Raw genomic sequence first — 12,406 nt, 5'->3', positions numbered from 1 at the left:
AACTTCCCGATGTTCACACTGGTTTGAGAAAAGGCAGAGGAACCAGAGATCAAATTGCCAACATCTGCTGGATCATGGAAAAAGCAAGAGAGTTCCAGAAAAACATCTATTTCTGCTTTATTGACTATGCCAAAGCCTTTGACTGTGTGGATCACCACAAACTGTGGAAAATTCTGAAAGAGATGGGAATACCAGACCACCTGACCTGCCTCATGAGAAATCTGTATGCAGGTCAGGAAGCAACAGTTAGAACTGGACATGGAACAACAGACTGGTTCCAAGTTGGGAAAGGAGTACGTCAAGGCTGTATATTGTCACCCTGCTTACTTAACTTCTATGCAGAGTACATCATGAGAAACGCTGGGCTGGAGGAAGCACAAGCTGGAATCAAGATTGCCAGGAGAAATATCAATAACCTCAGATATGCAGATGACACCACCCTTATGGCAGAAAGCGAAGAAGAACTAAAGAGCCTCTTGATGAAAGTGAAAGAGGAGAGTGAAAATGTTGTCTTAAAGCTCAACATTCGGAAAACTAAGATCGTGGCATCTGGTCCCATCACTTCATGGCAAATAGATGGGGAAACAGTGGAAACAGTGTCAGACTTTATTTTTCTGGGCTCCAAAATCACTGCAGATGGTGATCACAGCCATGAAATTAAAGGATGCTTACTCCTTAGAAGGAAAGCTATGACCAACCTAGATAGCATATTAAAAAGCAAAGACATTACCAACAAAGGTCCATCTCGTCGAGGCTATGGTTTTTCCAGTAGTCATGTATGGATGTGAGAGTTGGACTATAAAGAAAGCTGAGCACTGAAGAATTGATGCTTTTGAACTGTGGTGTTGGAGAAGATCCTTGAGAGTCCCTTGGACTGTAAGGAGATCCAACCAGTCCATCCTAAAGGAGATCAGTCCTGAGTGTTCACTGGGAGGACTGACGTTGAAGCCCAAGCTCCAATACTTTGGCCACCTGATGCAAAGAGCTGACTCATTGGAAAAGACCCTGATGCTGTGAAAGTTTGAAGGCATGAGAAGAAGAGGATGACAGAGGATGAGATGTTTGGATGTCACCACCGACTCAATGGAGATAAGTATGAGTAGACTCCAGGAGTTGGTGATGGTTAGGGAGGCCATGGGGTCGCCAAGAGTCAGACATGACTGAAGGGTAGAAGAAAATGTCTTCTTCCCCAACACAATATATCAAAAGGGACATAAGAAAAATGTGACTCAATAAAATGATCTATACAAAGAGGCAAAAATAAAATTGAGTAATTATTTTATGAAAATTCTGAGCATCAAACAGAAAATGATATAAGAGAAATCTATGTGTATAAATCATGCATGCTATGCTAAGTCACTTCAGTCGTGTCTGACTCTGTGCGACCCCATAGACAGCAGCCCACCAGGCTCCCCCATCCCTGGGATTCTCCAGGCAAGAATACTGGAGTGGGTTGCCGTTTCCTTCTCCAATGCATGAAAGTGAAAAGTGAAAAGTGAAGTCGCTCAGTGGTATCCAACTCTTAGAGACCCTATGGACTGCAGCCTACCAGGCTCCTCCGTCATTAGGATTTTCCAGGCAAGAGTACTGGAGTGGGGTGCCATCGCCTTCTCTGAAATCATGCAGACTTTCCTCAATAATATATGAAATACATTTCAGTATTGTAGCATTTGTATTCTAAAAAAACTAAAAGTACTTAAAGGCTAATAATCATATCATTCACAGAAACACTGTCTGTTATTTTTGTTCATTGCATGCTCAGTCGTGGCCTACTCATACTGTATTTGGAATTAAATGTCTGTTTTTGCTTTGATTTAAAAAAAAAAGTAAGACATGTTATGAGCAACCCAAAGAAAAGCAAATACTAATTTTTTTTCTGTAAAACATAGTACTAAAAACCATGAGAAGTTTGCATATGTGTGTGCTCAGTCGTGTCTGATTCTCTGTGACCCCATAGACTACAGCCCACCAGGCTCCAGGCAAGAATACTGGAATGGGTTGCCATTTCCTCCTTTACGGAATCTTCCTGACTCAGTGATCAAACTTGCATCTCTTGCATTGGCAGGTGGAATTTTTACTCCTGAGCCACCAGGGAAGCCTCTAAGTTAAAAACTTGTTAATTCTATAATAGTGTCTCTTGCATCCAGTGCATTGACAAGCAGATTCTTTTACCACTGCACTGTAATTCCACTTTGACTAACGGATCTTTATCACAGCATTTTCATGGAAGCCATAAGGGGGAAGCCCAACCACTCAACCCTGGCTAGGATGGAGAAATACAAGGAAAAGTGCTGATGTGCAGTGCTTTCCAGATACCTTTAGTGCCATATCACATGCTTGATCAGAACCTACATCTGGAATGCAGATAATATAACTACATCTGACACCTGTTGAAAAAAACTGAAGAAGGTTTATCTAGAATCTCTGAAATCTATAGAAATAATTTCTTTTTCTTCTCTGATCATTTACTCAGCTTTTCTCTAGATTGGGGCTGGACCCAATATTTCCAGCATTAGTAACAACAACAACAAAAAGAGCTTGGTCAAATGAATCTGCTGAATATTCAGAGGAAGTATATCTCAAATCCTTAATAAATTATAATCTGGGATTGTGCTAAATCTATCCAGATTAACAAAAAGATTAAATACGGTTATACCAATGATCTCCAGTCATAATAAAAGAACAGTCCTCCTCCACTTGTTAAATTTGTTACCATCTCTGCATATATCTGCACTAAAATTAAGTGAAGTATTAAAAGTGTTCAGTTGCTCAGTGTCCAACTCTTTGTGATCCCATGGACTGTAGCCTGCCAGGCTTCTCTGTCCATGGAATTCTACAGGCAAGAATACTGGAGTAGGTTGCCATTTCTTTCTCCAGGGGATCTTCCCAATCCAGGGACTGAGCCTGGGTCTCCTGCATTACTGGCAGATTCTTTACCATCTGAGCCACCAATGAAGCCCCTTAAATTAATACTCAAGCTTGTTTATAACACTCCCCATTAACAGCACTGGTGCATGCTCAGTCATGTCTGAATCTTTGCAACCCTACAGACTGTAGCCTGCTAGCCTCCTCTGTCCATGGGATTTTTCAGGCAAGAATACTGGAGTAGGATGCCATTTCCTCCTCCAGGGGATCTTCCCAACCCAGGGATCAAATCCACATCTCCTGCATCTCCTGTATTGTAGGCAAATTCTTTAGCACTGTGCCAGTAGAGTTATACAAAAGTCATGATTTGGAAATGATTTTCCCAGGAAAATCACCTAAGACAAGAATTCTACATGCCAGGACTCCTTTGTTATCTGAAGTATAGTCTACTTAGATCTCAAATGAAGACTATTCCTAAATTAGCTATGAAGAGGGAGGGAGAGGGAGGGGGAGGAAAGGACACAGGGAAGCCAAGAGGGCAGGAATGTCTCATTGTCACAAGATCATATGTGATATACTTATACATTCTTAGCACCTTTATACAGTATACACTTAAGATATGACTAAGGCCTAAACACACGAATAAATGAATGTCTAAATCAAACAAACAGAATAAACTGTTACCTTTAGCTGGACGAATGGAAAATGCCATCTCCTTTCCTGTATTTATCGATTGCCATTCAAATTTGACAAAGTAATTCTGATGATTATACATCCTAACCGTCCCCCTAAAACATGTTTTCACCAAGAAGCCTTGTGGTCTCAGTATCAGCTCATTAGAAGATAGCTGAAGTCTTACTGGCAGGACAACTGCCATCACTAGGATGTGTCCACCAGGCATATTGTTCACTGTGAAGGTGAAAGACCTGTAACACAGCAAAAGCATCCAAACTGAATGGATAACAGCTCTTAACTGAATGACAGACTTCAGGTACATGTAAAAATGCATATATTATGGATTGATATCCACAATTCTTAGTAAAAAATAAATCAAAATAATTATGAAAGGTAATTACACTGAAATATGAATCCACAAATTGCTGCACATATAGCTTCTACCTTTTAGAACCAAATATGACATATACAAAAATAATTGGGGCAAATACACAAACGGACATTTTTGATTCTAGCAAATAGAAATTTGAAAATAAATCCTACTTCCAAAATTTTCCAATGGTGGGAGATTCAAATATCATTGAAATATAAGTACTAGTTGTAGGTGGAATCACATATGAAAATTGGCTGGTTTTCTGAAGTTCTTCCAAATTCACATTTAATTGGATCAGAATGTGAATTGGTAGCATATTAATAACATGTAGTAGATGAGTATTTGTTGAGTTCACACAAACATCACCAAAGTTAAGGACAGAGGGCCCTGAAAAAACAAAAAGTTACTAAGTTTAATTGCTGACAAATGTATTCATTGACTTATTTTTGCAAGTATTCACATAATATTTTGATCAATTAATTCATTAAAATAGCACTTAAAATACTATAATATCAGAAATTATTAACAGTATTTTATAAAGACATTCATAACTTGATATTTAGAGGTTATTGGCCAAAATTCAAATAGATTCTGATGTGGAAAATCACATGACAAAATTACTAGCACTAATTATAACTCATTTCAGTACACAAATTTGGATATTCCAACACCCTCTCCCCTCTCATGAATGCATCTATGTTCACTCATCCAGAATTTACAGTAACTGGCAACTTTTTCATGACTCATTGTTTAAATTTTATTTGTTTTTCTCTTTAAATGCCCAAAGTTTTTATATAACTCTAAAAAGTATTCTTGTACCCTTTCATAGTTTCTCCCTACCACCATCCTCTGTATTCCCCCTTTCCAGACAACCACTCATTTGCTTTATGTCACTATAGATCAGGTTGCATTTTCCAGACTTTAATATGAGTGGAATAATACAGAAAGTGTGTTTTTTCTCTGATTTCTTTGATTCAGCAAGTTTTCTGGAGATCCATTGAAGATGTTTCATGCGTCAATAGTCTATTCCTTTATATTACTGAGTAGCAGGTGAATGTTTACACATCACCTGTTACCACTTGGATTCTTCCCAGGTATGGCCTATTACAATTAAGGATGCTAAAGTATTTGCAAACAAGTATTTTATTTAAAATATACCTTCATTTCCTTTAGATAATTAGGAGTATAATGAATGGATAATACGGTAGATGTGTGTTTAAATGTATAAGAAACTGCCAAACTTCTTCAAAATGGTTGTATTGAGTTGGCCAAAAAGTTTGTTCTGACTTTTCTATAATATCTTATGGAAAAACCCAAAAGAACTTTTTGGCCAACCCAATTTAATTTCACAATCCCACTAGCAGTATACAAGAGTCTCAGTTTCCCCAAATTTTCAACAACAATTGAACTGGTAAGTTTTTTAGCCATTCTAATAGATTTATATAGCAGTATCTCATTTTGGTTTTATTTTGTGTTTCCCTAATAATAAATGTTGGAGAAGACACTGGCACCCCACTCCAGTACTCTTGCCTGAAAAATCCCATGGACGAGGAGCCTGGTGGGCTGCAGTCCATGGGGTCGCTAAGAGTCGGACATGACTGAGCGACTGAACTGAACTGACTGAAGAAAATGAGAAAAAAAAGACACAGATTTAGGGAAAATATTTGGAAATCATATCTGAAAAAAAGATGTATATTCAAAATACATAAACAATTCTTAAACTCTATACTGAGGAGGCAAACATTCAAATTAAAAATTGGGGAAAGACATTTCTCCAAATAAGATATACAATTTACATAGTTGTATCTCTAAGTAAATACATCAATATATATTCAACACTTAGTCAAAAAGAAAATACAATTCAAAAGCACAATGAGAGAACATTTTGCACCCACTACCATGGCTGTAATCAAAAAGACAGAAAATAACAATTGTTGGTGAAAACCTGGAGAAACCGCAACCCTCCTGTACATATCAAAAACCTCTGGTATGCCGATGATACCACTCTAATGGCAGAAAGTGAAGAGCCTCTTGATGAGGGTGAAAGAAGAGAGTGAAAAAGCTGGCTTGAAACTGAACATTCAAAAAACTAAGATCATGGATGACATCCAGTCCCATTACTTCATGGAAAATAGATGGGGAAACAATGGAAACAGTGACAGAATTTATTTTCTTGGGCTCCAAAACACTGCATCCATTAAATTAAGATACTTGCTCCTTGAAAGAAAAGTTATGACAAACCTAGACAGTGTATTAAAAATCAGAGATTTCACTTTGCTGACACAGGTCCATGTAGTCAAAGCTATGGTGCATCCAATAGTCATGTACGGATGTGAGAGTTGGACCATATAGAAGGCTGAGAGGTGAAGAACTGGTGCTTTTGAACTGTGGTGTTGGAGAAGACTCTTGAGAGTCCCTTTACATTGCAAGGAGATCAAACCAGTCAATCCTAAAGGAAATCAATCCTGCACATTCATTAGAAAGATGGTTACTGAAGCTCCAATACTTTGGCTACCTGATAGGAAAAACCGACTCATTGGAAAATACCCTGATGCTGGTAAAGACTGAAGCAGGAGGAGAAGGGGACAGCTGAGGATGAGATGGTTAGATAGCATCATCAACTCAATGGACATGAATCTGAGCAAACTGTGAGATAGTGGACAACAGAAGAGTCTAGTATGTTGCAGTCCAGGAGGTTGCAAAGAGTATGACACAACTTAGTGACTGAACAACTGTTGGAGTGATTGCAACCTAGTGCAGTTACTACAGAAAATTTTTGGCCATTTCATTAAAAGTTACACCAAAGTTACCATCAGTTCAGTTTAGTCTCTCAGTCGTGTCCGACTTTTTGCGACCCCATGGACCGCAGCACTCCAGACTTCCCTGTCCATCACCAACTGCCAGAGTTTACTCAAACTCATGTCCATCAAGTTGGTGATGCCATCCAACCATCTCATCCTCTGTGGTCCCCTTCTCCTCCTGCCTTCAATCTTTACCAGCATCAGGGTCTTTTCCAATGAGTCCATTCTTTGCATGAGGTGACTAAAGTATTGGAGTTTCAGCTTTAGCATCAGTCCTTCCAATGAATATTCAGGACTGTTTTCCTTTAGGATGGACTGGTTTGATCTCCTTGCAGTCCAAGGGACTCTCAAGAATCTTCTCCAACACCACAGTTCAAAAGCATCAATTCTTCGGCACTCAGCTTTCTTTAGAGTCCAACTCTCACATTCCATACATGACTACTGGAAAAACCATAACTTTGACTAGATGGACCTTAGTTAGCAAAGTATTATCTCTGCTTTTTAATATGTGGTCTAGGTTGATCACAGCTTTTCTTCCAAGTAGCAAGCATCTTTTAATTTCATGGCTACAGTCACCATCTGCAGTGATTTTGGAGCCCCCCCAAAGTAAAGTCTCTCACTATTTCCCCATCTCTTTGCCATGAAGTAATGAGCCTGGATGTCATGATCTTACTTTTCTGAATGTTGAGCTTTAAGCCAACTTTTTCACTCTCCTCTTTCACTTTCATCAAGAGGCTCTTGGAGCCTCTTAGTTGTTCTTCACTTTCTGCCATAAGGGTGGTATCACCTGCATATCAGATATTATCGATATTTCTCCCAGCAATCTGGATTCCAGCTTGTGCTTCATCCAGCCCAGCATTTCTCATGATGTACTCTGCATAAGGTAAATAAGCAGGGTGACAATGTACAGCCTTGACGTACTGCTTGCCCAATTTGGAACCAGTTACCATACCACTCAGCAATTCTACTCATAGGAATCTAACCAAAAGAAATAAAAACCTATGTTCACTCAAAGAATTACATGCGACTATTTATAGCAGCATTATTCACAATAGCCTCAAACTGGAAACAGCTCAGTGTCCATCAACTGTAAAAGGGCAAACAAAATGTGTGTGCTTAGTCACTCAGTCGTATCCATCTCTTTGGACTGTAGGCTCCTCTGTCCATGGGGATTGTCCAGGCAGGAATACTGGAGTGGGTTGTCATGCCCTCCTCCAGGAAATATTCCCAACCCAGGGATCAAACCCAGGTCTTCTGCATTGCAGGCCAATTCTTTACCAGCTGAGCCACCAGGGAAGCCCAAGAATACTGGAGAGGATAGCCTCTCCCTTCTTCAGTGTATCTTCCTGACCCAGGAATCAAACTGGGGTCTCCTGCATTGCAGGCCGATTCTTTACCAGCTGAGCCACCAGGGAAGCCCATTCCTAATAAAATGAGATACTATTTAAGCATAAAAACAAACAAAATATTTATAGCTAACACCATAGGGATGGACCTTACGAACATTATGCTAAGTAAAAGAAGTAATGCAAGACAGACCACATACTATGTGCTTTCTTTTACATGAAATGTTCAGAATAGGCAAATCTATAGTGACAGAAAGCTAATTAATGGTTGCCTGGGGCCAGGGGTGGGAACTGGAGGTAACAGCATAACAGTGATGAGGGTGAAGGCATCATTGTAAAAATTGAATTGTGATGATGGCTGAATAAACCTGTAAATTCACTGAAATTCACTGATTTGCATGCTTTGACCTGGTGAATTTTATGAAATATGAATTATACTTAAATAAATCTATTTTTTAAAAGACTTCCGTAAGTTTTTATAGATTCTTACCAACAATTACTTGATAAGTTTGCTTTGGTGTCAAAGTTAAGCTGCAATCATGTTTTTCATGGGGTGTGGATGGGTCTGATTTAAGTCCTTTAAGAACCTGTGAGAAATCACATTATTCCAAAATTAACTGTTCAATACTAGCAAAAAATATTTTAAGAATTATCATGGTATAATCAAATGTGAAATATTGCACATGCCTTTCTTCTCAGAGACTTTGTCTCCTTGAATGCTATATTTCTGGTTCTTAGCAATTGGTTGTGTTTGATCCAACACTGTGTTGAAGGTAACTCCTCTTCCCTTTCCACTTCTGAGACAGTGGGTGATTTTAGACCAGATGCAGGATGTAATCCTATGTCTATGTCATTATATGAGTATGTGTGCTTCCTAGAGAAATCATAATAACAACTAATTGAGGCTGTCTTTTAGAAAATATATACATCAGTAAATTCAAATATCCCCCATATTAGATGCTATTACTGACCCACTGAGATACACTGAAGCAGGCAAAAGCACTTTCCACATAAAATTGCCCTCTGTTAAGGGGACCCAATTCTCAAATACCACCCCAAGAAAGTTACACCCACCCTACCATACCCAATGACAGTTCACGGGCAATGACTGATATGGAGCACAAAAGTTCCTTTGACTCAAGGCAGGAACAACGACAATTGTTGTTGTTGATCCTCCAAAAATCACATGTGCTGGAATTCCTGTCTCATAATATGCTTCTAGGGAAGTCCATCTAAGACATTCCCAAATCAAAAGTAAAAAAGGAAATAAATGCAGTTTAAGTAGTTCAATGTTTTGTTATTTTCATACATGAAAACATCCTTTAAATCACAAAATAGAACGTAAAGAAAAAAATGATCTGTTTGTTTCATATTGTTTGAAAAAGTGAACTTTACCTGTGTGCTTCTTTCTGCAGGCGCACATTTCTTAAAAATTTAATGTATCCTGCATAATAGTTTTCATGAGATTTCTTTACTAGTTTTTCAAATTTAGTATATGCAAAATCAGGATCCACATAGTTATATCTTGGAATCTTTGTGAAAATCGTCCTACAATATGAAAAGTCATGTTAATACTTATGTATATTGATACATGTGCAGTTATTCAATCAGTATTTTTTTTAGTGCTTCCTATACCAGGAGTTGGGCACAGACTGGTGAACAGGACAAATTCTAAATTTGTCCTGTCCTGATATTGTCCTCATATCCTATTATATATGGAGACATTATTACATGTAGGATTAAAATGATGTCTAATTTTCTTCATAAACCAATGACAGAAAATCTCTAAGGTCACTGGGATGTAATACCACCTATTCTTGGGGTATTAGTCAAGGAGGTAATAATTTGGGCAGCTCCAGGTTACGACATCTACTGGATCATTGAAAAAGCAAGCAAGTTCTAGAAACACATCTATTTCTGCTTTATTGACTATGCCAAAGCCTTTGACTGTGTGGATCACCACAAACTGTGGAAAATTCCGAAAGACATGGGAATACCAGACCATTTGACCTGTCTCTTGAGAAACCTGTATGCAGGTCAGGAAGCAATAGTTAGAACTGGACATGGAACAACAGACTGGTTCCAAATAGGAAAAGGAATATGTCAAGGCTGTATATTGTCACCCTGCTTATTTAACTTATATGCAGAGTACATCATGAGAAATGCTGGGCTGGAAGAAGCACAAGCTGGAATCAAGATTGCCAGGAGAAATATCAGTAACCTCAGATATGCAGATGACACCACCCTTATGGCGGAAAGTGAAGAGGAGCTAAAAAGCCTCTTGATGAAAGTGAAGGAGGAAAGTAAAAAAGTTGGCTTAAAGCTCAACATTCAGAAAACGAAGATCATGGCATCTGGTCCCATCACTTCATGGCAAATAGATGGGGAAACAGTGGAAACAGTGTCAGACTTTATTTTTGGGGGCTCCAAAATAACGGCAGATGGTGACTGCAGCCATGAAATAAAAAGATGCTTACTCCTTGGAAGGAAAGTTATGACCAACCTAGACAACATATTTAAAAGCAGAGACATTACTTTGCCAACAAAGGTCCATCTAGTCAAGGCTATGGTTTTTCCAGTGGTCATGTATGGATGTGAGAGTTGGACTGTGAAGAAAGCTGAGCGCCGAAGAATTGATGCTTCTGAACTGTGGGGTTGGAGAAGACTCTTGAGAGTCCCTTGGACTGCAAGAAGATCCAACCAGTTCATTCTAAAGGAAATCAGTCCTGTTCATTGGAGGGACTGATGTTGAAGCTGAAACTCCAATACTTTGGCCATCTCATGCGAAGAGTTGACTCATTGGAAAAGACCCTAATGCTGGGAGGGATTGGGGTCAGGAGGAGAAGACGACGACAGAGGATGAGATGGCTGGATGGCATCACTGATTCGATGGACATGGGTTTGGGTAGGCTCCAGCAGTTGGTGACGGACAGGGAGCCCTGGCATGCTGCGATTCATGGGGTCACAAAGAGTCGGACATGACTGAGTGACCGAACTGAACTGAACTGAGGTTACAGATGGAATTAGATCTGAATCTTATTAGTGTTTCCTAATAGTTAATTACTTTTAGATCACTGTATTCAAAACCAGAAAAAAAGTATATAGAAAGAATAAGAAATCCTTTTTTAAAATTATGCTGCTTTCTTAATATCTCAGAGTTTATAAAGTAACCATCAGCAACAAACCTATACAAAGAAAAAAACCAAAAAACTACAAACTACTCAATATCTCATATTCACTCAACTGTGTTCACGCTTTTACTTTGGCCTACCACATATTTTCCATAAAAACAAGAAGTACAATTATTCATATCCTTCAGCCTTAGGCTACCTCAGTCTTCAGCCAATATTATTAATTATTGAGATTATCACTCTCAATAATTAAATCACAAGTATAAACCTAGTAGTCTTACACAGTCAAATGAAATTTAATCTAATATTTCTTCCTGTTTTCAATAATTCCTCATTGGTCACAGTAAGACTTTTTTAACTGAGTTAAACTCTTTAAGAGAGTGAAGCAATAAGGAGAAACAAATGCTTTGCTACTCAAGGACTGTTGCTGTTCAGTCACTAAGTCCTGTCTGACTCTTTGCAACACGCCAAGCTTCCCTCCCTTCACTATCTCCTGGAAAGTGAAAGTGAAAGTTGCTCAGTGGTGTCCGACTCTGTGACCCGGACTATACAGTCCATGGAATTCTCCAAGCCAGAATACTAGAGTGGGTAGCTGTTCCCTTCTCCAGGGGATCTTTCCCACCCACGATCGAACCCAGGTCTCCTGAATTGTGGGCACATTCTTTACTGTCTGAGTCACCAGGGAAGCCCAATAATACTGGAGTTGTAGCCTATCCCTTATCCAGTAGATCTTCCCAACCCAGGGATCAAATCCAGGTCTCCCACTTTGCAGGTAGATTATTTACCAGCTGAGCCACCAGGGAAGCTCACTGTGTCCTGGAGTTTGGTTAAATTCATGCTCACTGAACTGGTGATGACATCCAGCCATCTTATTCTCTGCTGCCCCCTTCTCCTCCTGCCCTCAATTTTTCCCAGCATCAGGGTTTTTTCAAATGAGTTGGCTCTTCGAATTAGGTGGCTAAAGTATATTGGAGCTTCAGCTTCAGCATCAGTCCTCCCAATGAATACTCAGTGTTGATTTCTTTTAGGATTGACTGGTTTGATCTCCTTGCAGTCCAAGGGACTCTCAAGAGTCTTCTCCAACACTACAATTCCAAAGCATCAATTCTTTGATGCTCAGCTTTCTTTATGATCCAGCTCTCACATTCATACATGACTACTGGAAAAACCATAGATTTGACTATGTGGACCTTTGTTGGCAAAGTGATATCTCTG

The 12,406-nt window shown here is 39.1% G+C and overlaps 1 protein-coding gene across 1 annotated transcript in view; it reads right to left on the bottom strand.

Annotated features, from left to right (window-relative positions):
- The window catches only part of CFAP47 (cilia and flagella associated protein 47), a 507,952-nt gene that overhangs the window by 455,922 nt on the left and 39,624 nt on the right, over nucleotides 1–12,406 (bottom strand). The window contains exons 11-15 of the mRNA XM_070291173.1: nucleotides 9,456–9,608; nucleotides 8,748–8,934; nucleotides 8,551–8,647; nucleotides 4,084–4,300; nucleotides 3,550–3,791 (exon numbers count right to left, since the gene is read on the bottom strand). Of these exons, the coding sequence (XP_070147274.1) occupies nucleotides 3,550–3,791; nucleotides 4,084–4,300; nucleotides 8,551–8,647; nucleotides 8,748–8,934; nucleotides 9,456–9,608 (896 nt within the window). The remainder of the gene's footprint in view (nucleotides 1–3,549; nucleotides 3,792–4,083; nucleotides 4,301–8,550; nucleotides 8,648–8,747; nucleotides 8,935–9,455; nucleotides 9,609–12,406) is intronic.

This window comes from Ovis canadensis, chromosome X, assembly GCF_042477335.2.
Source record: "Ovis canadensis isolate MfBH-ARS-UI-01 breed Bighorn chromosome X, ARS-UI_OviCan_v2, whole genome shotgun sequence".
Classification (NCBI taxonomy): domain Eukaryota; kingdom Metazoa; phylum Chordata; class Mammalia; order Artiodactyla; family Bovidae; genus Ovis; species Ovis canadensis.
Note: the sequence above shows the minus strand (reverse complement) of the source record. Positions and strands in the feature narration are given on the sequence as shown.